Source organism: the organism of the source record quoted next, unplaced genomic scaffold (assembly GCF_019419815.1).
Source record: "Pyrus x bretschneideri cultivar Hongxiangsu unplaced genomic scaffold, Pyrus_bretschneideri_v1 Contig13, whole genome shotgun sequence".
NCBI classification, from domain to species: Eukaryota; Viridiplantae; Streptophyta; class Magnoliopsida; order Rosales; family Rosaceae; genus Pyrus; species Pyrus x bretschneideri.
Window position 1 is genome coordinate 5,638,381 of NW_025999424.1, and position 19,093 is coordinate 5,657,473.

Consider the following 19,093-nt stretch of genomic DNA (forward strand, 5'->3'; position numbering starts at 1 on the left):
TATTTCTTTTCTTCTCTTTCTGTCACACTCATTGCCACTAACTATACAAATGAGCACACGGTTTTCCTTATAAAATCCACCTAAGCCGCAAGTATGGGAGGAAACACCACTTGCTTTTGTTTGTTACAGTGAAAATGTGGATGCATATGTATACTATTATTAAGAGAACCCTCTTTGTCAAATTTTTACATTTGTTTTCTATTTTGTCCTCATTTTTGATATGCAATATATACATTATGAGAGCAAAATAGTAATTTTATATCTTTTGAGAAAATGACAATCATATCCCTATTTTTCCTATTTTACCCTTTCTTTTGATACATAATATTTACATAAGGAGGACAAAACAGTAAGTATGTAATATTAAGATAAAATATGCACTTATTAAGAGAACTTGTTCCACTATCATTTTTTCACTCTTTTTAAAATTTAAAAAACTAATCACACTCCTTAATAAAAAAAAACAAAAAACAAAAAACAAAATGAAATTATTCACACACACAAAGTGTGTGCTCATCGGCTAGTATAGATAAAGTGTCAATAACATGTCAATAAAAGTAACACATATTAATACTAACATATCGATACACACTAGGTTTTTTTTTTTTTATATATATATACAAATTCTAGCTACTTGAATCTTTAAGTGCATGAACCACAGAAAAAATAGATAACTTCCATATTTGGCAAATGAGTAATTTTGATGGTAATAAATCAACACAGTAATTATATCCTCATTCATAAGAAGAAACTAGTTGAATGTAAGGAATTTGGTAGAGGGGGACTTGTTGACTGCAAAGTCGATTAAAATTTTTTTGTTCACCAGTGAAATTGGAAGGGAAGGGCATACAAATAGTCCATGGACCAAAGCAAAGAGAGAAAAAGAGGCTAATGTTAATGTTGATCACATGATGAATTAGTTCTCATACATTAATTGTATATACATACAGAAAATTCAGAGATCTAAAATTAACAATCAATTTGTTGTGAAAAATTACAAATTCCATTCAGGCTACAGTCTACAATTTGTTCAACCATGGCCAACGATTTCTTGCGTATCAAAATTGAGAGAGTGGCTGGATGAATGATCAATTGGGACCCCAGCAGCTGAGGTACATGACTTTCCTGAGAGACTCCTCAGACTGCTTTATCTTCTCATCTTGTCTAACTTTAGTTGAGACCAAAGCATAAGATGAGGAAGAGAACTTGTTGGCCTGAGAAAACGACCCAAGTTGGTTCTTGACATGCTGCTGCAGTAATCTCATAGTATAATTCCACCTGCAGATCCCCTGGTCTTTCAAGGCCTCCACAACTCCAACACTTGCTGCCACTACCCAACCTCTCCTTGCTGCTGCTGATGAAATAGTCATATTTTCTTCTGTATATATTTTTAAAACAAAACTCTTGATGGAAAATTGCAAGTAATGAAAACTGATGTTTGTTTGATGTGTTTGAATTTTGATTTGATGAAGAAAATGGTGAGTGGGTGTTGCTTTTATATGAAGGGAGTGACAGTTCAACTAAGTTCATGAATGTAGGAGGAAAGTGGAAGCCCATAAAATGTGGGAAAAACCATGGGAATTAAGCCAATGTTTTACTTAGAGCAATTCCATTGTGAGCTATTGCTTGGTGGACTGGCGTTGGAATAGGGCTAGATAGCTCGAGCGACTTGTTCCAGTGTGTGCTGGCAATGGAGCCTGAGTGGGCCCGAGGGAGAGGCCTGGCACGAGTTGCCAGCCCAAGAGCCCAAAGGCAACGTGATGCAACTTTTTTTATATTTTTTCTGTTAGGCGTGTGGGCTTCAAGCATAGGTTGGCGTGCGTCGTCCGACAGGATTTCAGAAGCTAGGGCCTGCGACGCACTTTGAAAATGTTACTGTTGGGAGGCCACATGGCTTCCCCTTGTCCGTTGGATTTCAACGGCAACAATTTGTGGACCATTGGATCTAAGATCAACGGTCCACGTTATTTGCCTTTATAAATTAAAAAAAAAACAGTTTATAATTTTGAAATATTACCGTTGTGCCACGTGGCACAATCTGGAGTGTTGGAATTCAATTTTTTTTTTAATCCAACCACAGAGATTAATTAGGTGAATAAAAAATTTAAAAAAAATGTAAAAAATTAATAAAAATCCAAAAAAAAAATGGTTTTATTTTTCTATAAATACCTTCTCATTATCTTCTACCTTAAACCATAATTTCATATTTTTTCAACTACTTTCAACCACATTCCGATCTTTCTCTCAAAGTTTCAATCCAATTTTTTACCAACAAAATGACTACTGATGCATGTATGAATTGGACGCTTTTTGAAGATGTTGCGTTGTGTACTAGCTGGGTTGAAGTTATTCATGATCTGATTACGGGTAATGAGATTCAGTTGCGAGAAATATGGAGTCTTATTCATACCAATTTTCTTGAGAAAATTGGCGGGAAAAGAACCAAAGAATCGATGTCCAGTTGTTGGAAATTACTTAGCCAATTGTTTAGTACGTGGAGAGACGCCTTGGCACAAGCTAGTAGTAATCTTCGAAGTGGGGAAAATTTAGCGGATCAGGTAACAATATATTATTTATTTGTTGGTACTATACCCAAATTTACATTATAATTATTTGTTTGTATTATTTATTTGTTAGCTACTTTGATTATAATTATTTGTTTGTATTATTTACTTGTTAGTTGCTTTGATTATAATTATTTGTTTGTATTATTTATTTGTTACCTACTTTCATTATAATGATTTCTTCTCCCGCATTGCGTAGAAACTTCAAGCACAAGCTTGGTATAATGCCAAAACCAAAAGCTAAAACAAATCATTCAACTGGTGGGAATGTTGGAATATTGTCAAAGATTGTCCTAAATTCAGAGTTGTGCCTGTCGATCTTGAAGTTTTCATAAACATCACCCCTCTACACTCTACACCCGATCATGCCTTGCATATTCATGAAGATGATGCAGAAGAAGTGCCCGAAACACCCCCCTGAACAATCATCAGGGTCGACCAGTTATCCAATTAGGCCTCAAGGTAAGAAGACTTCAAAGAGAAAAAAGAGTGCTTCCAAGAATGATTATGCAAAGTATATGGAAGAACTTGCTCGCTAAGGTGAATTGACTTTGGCGATGGAAATGGCGAAATTTGAGGCTGATAAGGCTAGAGAGGAGGCAAAAGCTATAACTGTTGAGAGAGCATTTCAAGCTAATAAAAGAGAAAGAGAGCTACTTAGGCAAGAAAGGGAACATGTTAGAGAAGAAAGAATGGCTCAACGAGATCGTGACATTATAAACACGCCTTTAGAAGGGAAGTCTCCAAATTCTAAATATTTTTGGAAGTCGGAGAAAGCGGACGTGGCGCGAAGAAGGCTTGCAAGAGAAGCGAGAGCAAGAAGAGATGGTCCTAGCATGACAAGAGAAGATCATCCTAGCACCACAAATTGGTTAAGTGATGATGAATATAGTAGTACTTTTAGTAATCGGAGCCCATAATTTTCCAATCACTTTGGATTGTAATTTATTATTTATTGAATAAAGTACTTTATGTTGTTTTCAATTTATTGAATTTAGCACTTTATTTAAAGTGAGAGTAAATTTATTTAATTTGGTAATTTATTTATACTAAGAGAATCTTTATTCAAATGACATAAACACACCAAATAAATTACATAAACATACCAAATAATAAAAAACTCACTAAATGAACTAAAAAAACACAGCAAATAAAATTAAATAAACACACCAAATAAAAACAAACACACTAAATGAACTTAAGTATCTTGAGCATGTTTCAATTCCCATTAGCGCTCTATCAAGTCAATTTGTCGGGCATTGTGCATATATGGCATTTGAAGTGTAGTATATTGTTGAATGAGCCTTTCATTGTAACATTCATCCATTTCTAATGGCTTATGTTGCACGGGTTTTTCGGTGGCGTCATGAGCACAATATATTTGTATTTTGGACTTGTTCATCGTGTCTAGCTCATATTCATCAACGGCATCATAATCGTACTCATCTTCCACAATCATGTTGTGCAGAATGATGCACGTCATCATGATGGATTGGAGCGACTCTAAATTAAACATTCTGGCAGCACCCCTAACAATCGCCCAGCGAGCTTGGAGGATACCAAAATAACGCTCCACATCCTTCTTGCACCCCTCTTGATAGCTTGCAAAGTGTTTTTCCTTTGCACTTTACGAACGTGGCACTATTTTGACAAACGATGACCACCTTGGGTAAATGTTGTCTGCTAGGTAGTATAGCCCATCATACTTATGTCCGTTGACCCAGTACTTGACTTTTGGTGCCTTTCCTTGTAGGACATCGTTGAACACTGGGGATTGGGGCAAGGACATTGAGGTCATTTTGAGCTTCCGGAACACCGAAAAAGGCGTGTCAAATCCATATATCAAAAGATACCATTGCCTCCAAAATGATACTTTTTGCTTATTTTCTGTCCCCATAAGCGCCTTTCCATGCACTTGGACAATTTTTCCAGGATTAGTGCATACAGTCGGTACTTCCAATCATCCTAAGAAAACCTTGCATCTCGCCCTTCTTCAAAAGCCTTTGCAAGTCCATCTCAGAAGGTCTCCGGAGGTACTTTGCGATGTAGATAGATTCGATTGCTCTGCAAAACCTCATCAGGGACTTAAGAATAGTTGATTTCCCCATCCTCGTTATCTTATCCACTTGGTCTGCAGATGCTCCATATGCAAGCATCCACAAGGCAGCAATAATTTTTTGCTCAAGAATGAGACCTATAACACCAAAAACATAATTCTTTTGCACAAAGTAAGAATCATGGTTGCAAACAAAAATCATGATTTTGTTGAACAAATGTCGTTCCATTCTATAACGATGTCTAAAGTACGTATCAGGGAATACACTGTTACGGACAAAATAATCGTCCAAGAGTTCCGTACCTCGTCATTGCCTACTTTTATCAAGGTTTGCGAAACGGTTGGGCCTGCAGATTTGAGCCATAGCTTGGATGACTCGACGAGAATGTGAGGTTCTGGCCATTCTTGCTTCGTCATCTTTCCTTCTACGCTCCTCATCATCTTCCATCTCATTTTGGGCCACCTGGAGATTGTACATTCATTCTGATTGGTTAAACAATTCTTCCTCTTGCTAATCGATTTCCCACATCATCCTTGAAGAAGAAAACATTGTAAGAAAGACGCATAAACTATGAATAATAATATTGTCACGCTCTGATCCCGACATACGTCCAGACTCGATACTTGACGTTACCCAAATACTCGTATAACTCACATACCCTGTCTTAGGAATATGGCAATCATAATTCGAGAATCAAATTGCAAAGAAATCTTTCGTTTACCTTATGGCTGCATCTAACCTTCTCGTTAGACTGTCTATATACCCTTCAATAGGGATTAAGCCATTCATAGTTCATTTGCACAAAACCAGACATTTATTCTACTAAGTTCAACCAGATAAGCATAACATTCCTCAATCATTTATTATAACCTGACAACATGTAATTCCTGGATTCAAGCTACATAACCAACCCCCATGAAAACATGATTTCGCTCACATCCAACATATAAATCATTATGTCTCATCATGATATCACAATTCACAACATATATCATATTTAAGAACCGACGAAACACAAAACCATTCTCTAGCCACATTAATTAATTAATTGATCAAAGTAATAACAATCATTCCCATATCTTCTAAATTCATACCTTATGAAATTATAATCGAATCATGAAAAATCCCGAATGAGTCACTCAGACGTCCAACATCTTTTCTAACTCAATTCACAATACTCTCAAAACCATTGACACAAATATATATATATATATATATAACTAAGGCTAGAGTTACATAGTTAGGCCAAGCCTACTTCTCCAAACAATGGGATTTTAGGCCACTCCACTAAATTCAACAACCTCGGGTTCCGGACCACTTAACGGAACCAAACTGAGTATGATCGCCTAAAAATGTACCATGTACAACCAATCATCATCACCTCTAGAATGCGTATGGTCCCCTATCGTGGATATACCAAGCAAGACCATAGGCATAAACTCGTCGTGCAGGCAATGATCACCTATAACGGATATACCAAGCATGATCACTCCTGAATACATATGGTCCCCATCACGGATATACCAAGCAGGACCATCCATGTACCACAACTATATGGTGCAATCTCATCATCACACATTCAACATAATTATACGTATACCTGCTATTGATTCCACATATCAACCACCATCCAACTATATGGAGCACAACACAAGGAATTCCCTTAATTACTAATTCTACTAAAAATCTAATAGAACACCCAACTCATCTCCTGACTTCCATCTTCATCTCATGCTAGGTAGTAATGCCAAGTTCACATAGGTATTCAGTTGGCAAGCATATCCAAATGATTATCAAACAATATTTAGATCCTATAATTGTCATAACATTCATCATAATTATCATTCGCATTATTAAAAATTTAATCAAACACACCCACACACACACACACACACACACACACACACACACATATATATATATATATATGTATAAAATTCACATTTCAATAGAAATCATAATTATAATACCAATTCATATTCGCAAATGATACTAATATACGAAATTAAGTTAATAACCATATCACAAATGTTAAAGTTTGGTGACGTTCCAACGGTCGGATCGTCGATTCACCCTTTTACCAATTAACGTATCGTAGAAAATTTAGGTTCCAACTATCAACTTATGTCATACAATTACCAAAATTGAGCTCAAGACATCTAATTTAGCCTAAGAATGACATCGACGGCCCCCGGGCCACGCGCCGCCGTGGGTGGCGATCGGCCGCTTTGACTCACCGGAAAAATCCAACTATTTCTAAAAATTGCCAAAATTTACAAGAATGAAGATCTCAATGAGTAAAATAAACGTTATACCTGCGGCCAAGGCCAATTTGGCCGGAAAACACCCCAAACTGGCCACGAACCGCCGGTGTGCTTCGAATTTGGCTTCCAATCGACTCCAATGCCTCCAAAACCACTTGGACTTTGTTCCTGGGGTTGAGGGGAGTCTTTTGGTGGTGGTCATGGATGGTGAAACTTGCCGGAGCCACCAGGAAAAGGGATAAAGCTGCCGGAACACCTGTGGGTTTGTGGCTTCGAACTGGAAAAATGAAAAAGAAATTGGGAAATCTAACACTACAAGGATGTAGGGCTCATCAAGGGCTTTCCATGGACACCAAGATCACCCAAAACAGAGTTCGGATGAAGGAGATATGGCCGGGTCAAAATTGGAGTTTTGCGGGTAAAAATGACCCAACTCGGGTCTCACTCCCTTCCCTCTCCTTGCCCTCCTATGATTGGGCTGTTTCCCCTTTCTTAAAAATCTGATTGGTTCCCTTTTTATTAAACTAACTTAACCTTTAACCCACACGCGGAAATTAAATAATTCCCACAATCTATAGTTCACAATTTCAAACGTCTGTAACTATACCATTATAATTTGGACTTGCAAACGGCTTTCGCTTATGCGTTCGTGGGCTCGAGATCCATTCGAAAATGTTACTTGTGACTTCAAAAGGTCCACGAGTAAATAATGATTTTCCAAACTTGACTTTTCGTAACTAGTTTAATTGAAATCTAGTTTCAAATAAATTAGTATACTTTCTTGAAAAATACTATAAAATCTCAATAATACAAATACGTAGATTATAACAATGTAATCCGGGAACGGGATTTCAAAAATACATATTTTGATTTTGGTGAAGAATGAAGCAAAAACTATGAATAATGATAGAGATCTTGAGACAATTGGTATGAGATTTCTGAGGATGGATGGTGGATTATATGGAGGATTCAGAAAGGATTATGTTGTAGATAATGTCACGTGACATGCCGTCATTCGTTAAAAATCTAACTGAGATATATCCTCAAAGATTGTAAACAAATTGTGACACGTTGCGTGACGTGATTGGTTAAAAATCTTATCGGAAATCTATCTTCAACGTTTTTGAAAAGATAACGACACGTGGCACGATGACATTGGATAAAAATCTTATCGAAATCCATCACGAATAATTACCTTTTTGGATAATGACACGTGACGTAAGGAGAACGATTAAAAATCTTATTTGAAATTACAAATTAAATTATTTAGTATTATTTTATAAATAAAAAAAATACTATTATTTTATTACCTATTGCTAGGGCTGTTCAAGTGTAAGGGTGAAGATGCAAAAGACATTTACTATTTATTAAGGGTAGTTACTATTCACTAGGTGGATTAAATAGTGAATAGCCCTGGGGCCCTTCTCATGGTGGAACTGCTCTTAGCTGGTCACACTCACACTCATTAACAGAGAAGACAAAGTTAGGTTGGGTAGGACCAAGCAAAAACACACGGTTTTCCTTTAAAAAAATCCATTTAAGTCCCAAGTATGGGAGTAGATACGACTTGTTTTAGAGAGGGGATCCTTGCCGAATTCTCTTTGTGATGATTCCGGGGATCTTTCAATTACATTCATTCATCGTATATCGTGCTGATAGTTTTTGTAAGGTACTATTTATATTAAATTTTAAATAAAAAATTTACAATGATTTCTGATTGCACAATGTACGATAAACAGATTTGATTTAAGGATCCCTGGGATCCTCACTCCTTGTTTTAATTTATGGAGCTAAAACGGTGACTCGGTTTTTTGTTTTAAGAATTAGAGATGTCATTTTTAAAAGAAGCTAGGATTTTTATCATAAATTTAATTACTAATTTGGGAGTTAGCTCAATTTTTCATAAGCACATACAAGGTCTATTATTTTTCGATGTGAGATTCTTCCTCCCAACAATTTTCGTAAATTTAGAAGAACGATTCATAGAAAATATTTAGGTTTGAGAGTCATACTAAATGCCTACAAGGGATAAAACCATTAAACAAATAAGAGTAATGTGAGAGAGACCAAATTTCTAAACCAAAATCCGACTGAATCAGATTCGTTCAGTCGGTTTGGGCGGTTTGAAAGGGATCTTGAACAACCCTATAATCGCGGCTAATCTTCTGTCCTATTTCAGACTGTTTCTATTTCTGTTCTTTTGGCCTAATGGAATGTTTTTGCTCCCTTTTATTTTGGTATGGTTGGATTTGCTAAGTCTTTGAATCAATTAATCACTCTTTTGGAATGGTTGAACGTCTTGCAAGCGACCACGGAGGCAGCCACATTGGAGAAAACGAGATACAAACAATTTTGTCTCAAATTTGAAAATCACCTAACTACGTTCAGCAACATGTCAATCCATCATAGCACCATTTTTTGTGGGGGCAATATTTAAACTTCAAATTCCATAAGAGCCCTTCTTCAAATGTACCGTTGTGAAAATAAAAAAAATTCAACTCAATAGTGATCAGCAATTCTCAGATTTATATGTTTAATTTACATGGCAAGTGTCATAACATAACAAAATTTACATCAATTTGCCAGGACCTAGCAGACATCAATTGCCTGCCACTTACGATCCCAAACGATAGCCTTTGCTAATAACTCAAGGACCCCTTCATGGGGTGTTCCATCAGCAAGCGCTTACACAAAAACATGCAATCTTAATTTGCTCTTGTTTCTGTGAATGAATAATTGGGTTAGTTGTTGGGACCCCAGCAGCTGAGGTACATGACCGTCCTCAAAGACTCCTCTGATTTCTTCATCTTCTCATCTCTCACTTTACTCAGAACTGAAGCAGAACGAGAAGAGAGCTTGTTGTTGGCCTGAGAAAAGGACCTCACTTGGCTCTTGGCTTGTTGGCCTGCATATCTCAAAGCAGAGTTCCATCTGCAAATCCCTTGGTCCTTGAGTGCCTCCACAACTCCAACACTTGCTGCCACTATAGCCCTGCTTGCACTTGATGAACTCATGATTTCTTTTCGCTCCTTTGGGTATTCTGAATTCTTTTGGTAGTGATTGTGAATGTTAAGTGTTTGATGAAGGAGATGAGCATGAAGTGCTTTTTATATAGGTATTAGAAAGGGTGGGCCTTTCCACCAATAACTAGAGGCGGTTTAGAGAGCGTAAAGCCAAAGGTATATATTTCTTTTCTTCTCTTTTTGTCACACTCATTGCCACTAACTATACAAATGAGCACACGGTTTTCCTTATAAAACCCACCTTAGCCTCAGGTATGGGAGGAAACACCACTTGCTTTTGTTTGTTCTAGTGGGAAATTGTCAAATTGTTTCCAAGACAATATAATCTATTCAGCTAAACAACTTTATCCAATATTTTTTTGGGATAAAAATTAATTAACTCAGATTTCAAAGATTTTAGATTTCATTTTTCTAAATAGTGTTATACATACATCCATTTTTAACTTCTACTCACTCTTATTAGTTTTTATTCATTAATCTTTTTTATTCATTCGATCCAACGGTCAGAAATTAAGAAGTTTTTGTTCATTAATCTTTTTTATTCATTCAATCCAACGTTCAAAAATTAAGAGAGTGTACAAGAGGTAAAAATTGATGTATGGCTAGCACCACCCTTCTTATAAATAAATATCTAAGAAAGTAAGTACGAAAACAAACTTAATCCAAATCGTCCAACCCCTAATTGCCAACTAAAAGGACTTGACCTATATAAAGGCTTTTGAAAAATTGTTGTTTCACGATGTGGGATAATAGGAGCTCAAAACTCCATCACTAAGTGTGTCCTCTGCGGAATCCTGGGTGAGTCTACAATTCACCTTATCCGCGATTGTGCCTTTGCTAAATGTGTCTGGCTTGCTACTCCGATTGGTATCCCTCCTTCTCCGCCTTATGTCCTCTCGATGTTGGATTGGATTCTGAAGTGGACTTCTTACCTTAATCCATCGAACTTTGCTCTTGGTTTAATGGTGCTTTGGGCAATCTGGGGTGCACGAAATAACCGTCTCTGGAATGACTGTATGGACTCTCCTGACATCATCGCTGCTCGGGGTCTCTCTTGGTGGCAAGAGTTCGAGAGATTTGCTTTCCCCGCTTCCCCCTGAGACTCGCTACTCGTCCCCAAGTCACTCATAGGTGGTCCCGCCCTCCTGCCCATTTCCTTAAAGCTAGGGGGTTTTCAAAACAATATCCTCGAGAGTGATTCATTCCAGATTGTGACGCTTCTACATAATTCTTTCAATTATTTGTCCGACATTGGACTCTTATTTGAAGACTCGCGTGTGATCCTGTCTTCAACCACTAGAGCTTATGCTACCATGTTCGTCACCAAGCCAATGGTATTGCTCATCGCCTTTCACAGTTTGCCTTTACTTCAAGTTCGTCATGTAACGGGTTTGAGAAACCTCCGGACCTCATCTCAATTTTACTGTTTGACGAAGCTGTTTTGTAATTGATGTAGGGCCTTGTAACTCTGTTTTTGAAATGAAATGAATCCATCGAGAACTTCAAAAAAAAAAAACTACTGGCTAAGGATGAAAAAATAAAAGAGATCAAGGTAGAAATTCTCAGCAACAATTTCTGTTCTATATGGTAATTGTTACAACGAAACAAAATTTACATCAATTAGGCCCAAGCAAACATCATTAGTTGCCGTAATTTACAACCCTAATCTTTGCTCTTGTTTTTGTGAATGAATCATTCAATTAGTTGTTGGGACCCCAGCAGCTCAAAAACATGACCGTCCTCAAAGACTCCTCTGATTTCTTGAGCTTCTCATCTCTCACTTTATTCAGAGCTGAAGCAGAAGGAGAAGAGAGTTTGTTGTTGGCCTGAGAAAATGATCTCACTTGGCTCTTGGCTTGCTGGCCTGCATATCTCAAAGCAGAGTTCCATCTGCAAATCCCTTGGTCCTTGAGTGCCTCTACAACTCCAACACTTGCTGCCACTATAGCCTTGCTCGCACTTGATGAACTCATGATTTCTTTTCTCTTTGATCTTCTGAACTCCTGTAGTAGTGATTGTGAATGTTTTAAGCGTTTGATGAACAAGATGAGCACCAAGTGCTCTTTATATAGGGGGATTACAGACGGTGGGCCTTGTCACCAAAACTAGGGGCGTTTAGAGAGTGTAGAGCCGATGGTATTTGTTTTCTTTTGTCACAATCATTGATGGAGACAAAATTCGGCTGGGTGGAGGAAATGACACACACTGCCCACTGGATTACAAATGAGCATACGGTTTTGCTTATAAAAACCATTTAAGCCTCAAGTATGGGAAGGATTGTATGCGTGGAAATTGTCACATTGTTTGACAAGCTAACCTTCTTTTTTTAAAGATGATACAAATCTTAAAGAAGATCCTCCACCGATTATTAAATCATACGTGTCTAACTTATCCTATGTATGATTTTTTGGGGAAAATTACATACGTATGCCGTAGATCAAGACAAGCTATTCTACTGATTACCAAGGAACTCAAATTTTTGTTTTTTATTACTGAGAAAAAAGAAAATTACAAAACAAACTCATACATTATAAAATATAGAGAAGCTAGGGAGAGAAAATAGACCAGATAAATATATGATATGAGTAATGTTGTATATTAATATTCTAATGTGAACCATGTGATGTATTAACAATATAAAACATGCATGTTAATCAACATTTAAGTAATAATTCAATCATTGATAACCACGTCATAAATAATTTATAAAACTTGATTAAAATAATTGATCTCTGTAATATTACTTGATATGATATATATATATATATATATATATATATATATATATATATATATATATATTACACACACACACACGATTAAAATAATTGGTCTCTGTAGTATTACTAGATATGATATATATATATATGGATTTTGAGATGCCTTATATATATTCTATTATTTTCAGATCATTACTTCCAAATTTCTTTTGAAAAAACTTGCAAGCATATGGCGCCTTAATTTTATTTTATTTTTTATTTTTTATTTTTTTGCTACCTGAATTTTTTTCACTTTTGTGCCTCTACCACTAGATTACGTTTGACGATCTAGGCTAAAATAACTTTTGACAATGTTGCTACCTGAATCCAATTTTCACTCAAAATTCCATTCAGGTTAACAACGTGACTTGCACAAGACAACATTTTAAGGACAATTTCTTCTAGTCAAGCTTCAAAGAATAGCAGACGCATTTCTTACACACACAAAAAAAAAAAATTTTCACTCATGTAATGCCCATTGTAGATATTTTGAGGTCATTTCCTCCAACAAAATTTGGATATCTTTTAATTTCTCGCATCTGTTTACGTAACCGTAATGAAAATAGGAGGAATTGGAATGAGGAGGAGTCAGAATCGTATTCCTATTGAAGTTGTTTACTTAAATGTTATGGAATCGGAATAGAAATGACACTAATTCCATAAAACTGTTTACTAATTCAGCATAATCGGAATATAAACCAATATGATTACTAAAATACGCTTGTCCCGAATCAAATATTTTATACACTTTTTCTAATAAAATTTGATATAATATATAATAGTAAGAAAAAAATTAAATTGCTTTTTTATTTCATAAACACATTAAAATGTTTTTGTTTATTTTTTTAATAATTTTAAGTATGTACTTTAATATTTAAAATTTCTCGCTCAAAATTGTAGTTTCTTCTCTTCGACATATGCATGGAGTTGTGCATAATGTGAATGAGGGCATAATAGGAAGAAAAAAATGCATTCCTGATTCCTTCACCATCCAGAAATCCAAATACCTCACCCATGGAGGGAGTCCAATTCCTCCAATTTCAGGAATTGAATTCCATTTTTTGTGTGGGTCCCATATGCTATTGATTCCTCCAAATCGTAGTAAACACAAGAATTATCCGTAATTAGAATCGGATTCCTTATTTTCATTCCGATTACGTGTGCATAAACATGGCCTTAATCTAACCATAACCTAACTCGTATTTTGTAACTCTGCTCAAGATTGATGATGAACTAACCGCATTTTATCTTCTTCTCATTATCAAACTCCAATTAATTCTTAATTATGTAATTATTAGTTTAAAAACTTCTTTAGTATCACAAAATAAGTTGCATTTTTATCTATTTTTTAAAGTGGAAATTACGTGGAGGGTCCTTACATGAGCTTGCAAGTAAATTGGCCAACTCTCTATGTTACTAACTAAATTTACGATGGAAACTCAATTTTGGGCGAAGTCCAGCGGTCACACGCGCTCCACGTCATCATAATTGTTTTGTCCATATGTTTTTTTAATGATATACCTAAACCACACAATGAGCTAGCCTAATTAAGTATTAATGTCGCAATTCACAAGCGTCAAACTTAAGACCTCTTGTTTACAAGTGAAAAGAAATATCACTACACTGTTATACTAAGTGAATTATTGTTCATGTGACAATTCACCAATATTAAAAATAAGAGTAATGCTAGGGAGACTAAATGTGTAGATTAAATTTTATAAACTAAATGATATGGAAGTTGATAATTGGAAAATTACTTAAGTGTTGATTAACGTGTTTATTTCTTATTGTTGACACATTATTTAGTTTGTAAGTTTAGTTTATAAATTTGGTTTACCTAGCATTACCTAAGTGTTGATTAACATGCTTATTTCTTATTGGCGACACATTATTTAGTCCATCATCTCTGAGACTTTGTCATTCATATTTTTACACATACCTTATATGTGTTGAATTTTTAGATTAAATATACATTCAATACTAACTTAGTGACATGGATATGTAGCAATTTTCAATGTGATTGTCACATGTGCCAACTTCAATTCAATTTCTAATGAATCTAAGTGGGTACATCCTCAAATTTAAGACTTGATGAATTCACCATGAGCTCCAATTTATGTCAACTAGCCTTCATGCACGCGCGTCACGGCGTGCTATGCGCGACTTATACGTTTTAAATAAATTTATATGCGTTAATTGATAAAAAGAAAATCAAATATTGGAAGTAAATGAATAATCTTAGATCATGTTAGAAGAAACCCCTTAAGTATAGACAATATCGTTTGTTCAAAAAAAAAAAACAATAATTTGACAACTAATTTAATCACATTATTATGCGCGTACGAAAGACCTTTTTTTATAACCGACATTACACGTCTATCAAGATGTTTTGAATGTGTTTAAAAATAGAGAATATTTAATGAACAACTGATAGAATCATATTATTGCTAGCCTATAGTGATGTACTAATAATAAAAATAAAAATAAAAACTATACAAAACAAATTGTCAAAATAACGAAAATACCCCTACCACTATTCGTTATTTTTTACACCAAAAAACACTGTTCATTGGGCTTGTTGGCTTTATACAAAAGAAGATAATTAAGGTCCCCAGCAGCTCAGGTACATGACTTTTCTTAGAGAATCCTCAGCTGCTTGGTTCTTCTTTTCGGATTTCAGTTTGTTCAAAACCATAGCAGAAGACGAAGGCGATAGTTCCTTTGCTTGCAAGAAAGATCTCACATTGCTCTTGGCATGCTGGTGAACAGATCTCATGGTGTAACTCCATCTGCCGAAACCTTGATCTTTCAAAGCCTCAACAGCTCCAACGCTAGCCGCTACTATCCACGCTCCTCTTGTTCCACACATCTTGAAATATAATCAACAGAACAAACAGCTTAGTTCTAGTTTAGTTTCTTGGGTGTGAATATATATAGGAGAAAGATGAGGCTAAAACCAGATGGATTCAGAAAGGTAAAAATACAAAGTTGCTGTGGATTTGTATATTTCAGGAAGCTGGCTTTGTCCTTTTAAGTTTTTTACATATGAAGTGACAAATTATGCAGTGGTTTTCAGTGAAGAAACCAGGGGTCTTGCACCTTGTTTTTGCAAAATTTGATCAAAATAGTAACCGAAGGAGGACCCCAATATTTTGATCTCAGCTTATTTGTCTCAGTTGCGTGCTATCATGCCATCATGCACCCATTCATCCCTGCTGTATATTCTAGTGGTTATGGTCTTATCTCCATCGTTCAGTATGGCGTGCCTGATAAGTACGAATACAACCCATTTCGTGCTACTGTACGTTGTGTACCGGATCCGTTTTCATCTTATCGAAAAGAAGGAAACAAAATAATCTTATCGTTATGCTTCGTACCAACTTGATCCGTTTTGCCCTTTTCAAATTACGGTTTCAATAATCCTATACTTGCCTCTGCTCGATCAAGTTGCGGCCATAACTTCACTTATTTGTTGTTAGAATCAATCAACATCATCCCCACACAATTTAAGATGAAAATGAAATGTCACTTGGTGATCACATTATTTACAAATTTAAACTCATCTATATATCATCAGTACTTTTTGAACTCTAAAAGCTAGTAGCCATTACTTCAATCAAGAAACCCAAAATTTAACCAAAACCCGTTTAACATGATCCGAAAAGCCACATTCTTGGAATAAATTAACAAATTTTGTAAAAATTAGAAGAAGCTAGGCAACATCAATCATGCCTAATCATCATCACAAGTCTTCTGAAATAAGGTTCCCTACCATCTATGATGCCGTGACGAAGAAGGTTGAAGTGGAAGAGAGACGGATCGCGTTACAGTACTAAAATAGCTATATGTATACCGTGCATGTAATGTATACCATCTCCTCCTTATTATGCTAGAACTATGCAGTTGAGCTTTCTTCCTTGGAAAGAGAGAGTTTTGGATTCAAGCCCACGTATGGGATGTAATTTTTGTTAAGGCAAAATAACTAATTATATAAACACTTGCCTTGTCATACTCTGCAATTTTGTTCTTGACAAATACAAACTTGTGCATGGGAGGGTAATGAAATAAAGGAACTAAATTAAAAACCGTCATTTGTTTCATCCCATTTCATCATCTTTCAAAATTTTCTCTCTTTCTTTATGATATAAAAGAAATGTTTTGAGACGCCAAAGAGGTCATTTTGTACTTCACTTTTATAAAAGTACAAAGGAAAATTTATACATAGAGATGCAGGATGACATTTTTAAAGTACCAATAGCAACTCGTATAAAAAACACATAATATTTAACATTGCACGGGGAAAGAGGGAAGATCAAGATCTTGATGCATACAATTAATCCAACAAAATTAGCTATACATATTATTAACACTAGAAAACAAAAGGACTAGTAATACAGATCGATGACCATATCACCGCATCTGCATGGACCGTCTAATTAAACGCTAATTAACAAAGGATAATTGGGAGTTGAATTTCCAGATATATATTAGTAGGTAATTAGGAATAGTAATTTAGACTCATCGTCTCTCATGTATTAGGACCCCAACAACTCAAGTACATTACAGTCCGGAGAGATTCCTCAGCCTGCTGTTTAAGCCTGCACCGATGATCACAGCTGCTGGTACTATTCTTGTTTACAGCACCAGAAAAATCTGTGGCCAATTCCTTGCGACATGCCTTGCCTTTAGATGCTTGATCTCTATTAGTGCTTCCTCTTCCTTGCATTGCTTCTGATAATTGAATCATTTCAAATGAAAGTAGTGTTTTAGTTGTTGGGGTGTGGCTTAGAACTTGGGAAACCAAGTTTCATATATAGGCAGAGAAAAGGTCATTAGCATATAATAGCTGCAAAATTTTACTGGAGTAATTTAGTTTAACTGTAATTCTAATTAATAATTAGATATGACTTGTAAGTTTTTCCAACCCCCATAAATGTGGATTGCAGTAGCAAAAGCACCAGCTGGAGAAATTTTTCATTACTAGAACACGGGTAGTACACCACGTGATTTTATATAAGTGGTTGGAAATTTTATTTTTTAAGTTATTAACTTTTTAGAATACATATCCCATTATTTATATAGTGACACGTGATGTACCACCTCGTGTTCCGATCAGTCACATTGGAAAATCTCCCCACCAGCTGGCCCTCTTTTAAAAAGTAAAAAAAAGATATGATTTGCTATCTGTAGCAAGCCGAGTGGAAAGTAATCCACATGACATTGAGAGTGATTCAAATATTTAATTACATTGAGGATCAAGGAGCAGCACTGTGGTGTTCCACTTGGCATTATGTTTCCGTACTCGCTTCAAATTTATAGCAATCAACAGATAAAACCATTTTTTTTTTCCGCTCACTTTGCTTGTTTATTTTGATGGATTCCCAAGCTATGCTCCTCTTCTCGTATACAATATATGATCCTATGGTGTTTAATTAAGGAAATGGTTGTGGACTGAAACTAAAAAACAATAGGGTGCACGTTCCCTCCATCGACATTGGAGCAAAGAAAGGCATATTATCACATGGGTGGAAGATTAGCATATACACGTTTAGCTCTGCAACGGGATAAGATTGACACCTAACACACTTTCTTTAACTTCCTTTTTAAGTATTGGATTTTGCTCACTACTTTAGAAGGTAATCACTAGATTCACTACCACTCCTGTCATGCCTTGATCTCGATATACGTCCAGAATCGACACATGACGTCATTATATATCTGTATATTCAATAGACCTCGCCTCTGAGATATGTACAAAGCATAAATCAAGATTCGAATTGCGTAATAATTTTTGTATACTTTATGGCTATATATAACCTTAGTGTTAGACTGTCTACGTACCCTATGAAGAGATCAAGTCATTTGTAGTTATCATTCACTAAACTCAGACATTTATCCCAATGCGTTCTAATAGGAAGGCATAACATTCCTCAATCAATTATTGGGACTTGACAAGCGTGAATTATTAGATTCAAGGCTACAAAACAAACCCACATGACAATCAAGATTTCCATTTCATCCATCTTATAAATCACTATGTTTCAACATAATACTACAATTTATAGCATGCAACATCTCAAAGAAACCAACGAAGCACAATATTATTCTCTATCCACATTGGTCAACGAATCTAATCATAGTAATAACAATCATATCCAACGTCATTCGACAATCACTCTAATTAATCAATCCAAAGAATCAAAGATGCACGATATTAACATTTAACTATGTTAATCAATCAACAAGATCACATTTCAATTCACAAAATTTAATAAAGGAATCCTACATAAATCCCTACTTGGATTCCAAGTAATAATTGATAAATCTAATTTATAAACACAACATCTATTGTGAGAAATTCATGTTCACTCGAATCTAGGGTCGGATTAGCCTTATGGAAATGAGCAAGAGTAGGGGTTCTGGACC

The 19,093-nt window shown here is 35.6% G+C and overlaps 4 protein-coding genes across 4 annotated transcripts; all 4 read right to left on the reverse strand.

The window, feature by feature from the left end:
* Positions 1-884: 884 nt before the first annotated feature.
* LOC103942971 lies at positions 885-1,460 on the reverse strand. The gene has a single exon (XM_048579117.1). The coding sequence runs from the start codon at positions 1,368-1,370 to the stop codon at positions 1,089-1,091; it is 282 nt and encodes a 93-aa protein (XP_048435074.1). The 5' UTR covers positions 1,371-1,460; the 3' UTR covers positions 885-1,088.
* A 7,931-nt stretch (positions 1,461-9,391) lies between these two features.
* Positions 9,392-9,923, reverse strand: LOC103942011. The gene has a single exon (XM_009352215.3). The coding sequence runs from the start codon at positions 9,897-9,899 to the stop codon at positions 9,627-9,629; it is 273 nt and encodes a 90-aa protein (XP_009350490.2). The 5' UTR covers positions 9,900-9,923; the 3' UTR covers positions 9,392-9,626.
* A 1,544-nt stretch (positions 9,924-11,467) lies between these two features.
* LOC103942030 lies at positions 11,468-11,955 on the reverse strand. Its single transcript, XM_009352228.3, has one exon. It carries the CDS (start codon positions 11,879-11,881, stop codon positions 11,609-11,611), a length of 273 nt encoding a protein of 90 aa, XP_009350503.1. The 5' UTR covers positions 11,882-11,955; the 3' UTR covers positions 11,468-11,608.
* A 3,125-nt stretch (positions 11,956-15,080) lies between these two features.
* LOC103942041 lies at positions 15,081-15,662 on the reverse strand. The gene has a single exon (XM_009352237.3). It carries the CDS (start codon positions 15,534-15,536, stop codon positions 15,270-15,272), a length of 267 nt encoding a protein of 88 aa, XP_009350512.1. The 5' UTR covers positions 15,537-15,662; the 3' UTR covers positions 15,081-15,269.
* Positions 15,663-19,093: the final 3,431 nt, after the last annotated feature.

Coding starts and splice junctions, on each gene's coding strand:
- LOC103942971 (XM_048579117.1), bottom strand. CDS start 1,370: ATGACTATTTCATCAGCAGCAGCAAGGAGAGGTTGGGTAGTGGCAGCA.
- LOC103942011 (XM_009352215.3), bottom strand. CDS start 9,899: ATGAGTTCATCAAGTGCAAGCAGGGCTATAGTGGCAGCAAGTGTTGGA.
- LOC103942030 (XM_009352228.3), bottom strand. CDS start 11,881: ATGAGTTCATCAAGTGCGAGCAAGGCTATAGTGGCAGCAAGTGTTGGA.
- LOC103942041 (XM_009352237.3), bottom strand. CDS start 15,536: ATGTGTGGAACAAGAGGAGCGTGGATAGTAGCGGCTAGCGTTGGAGCT.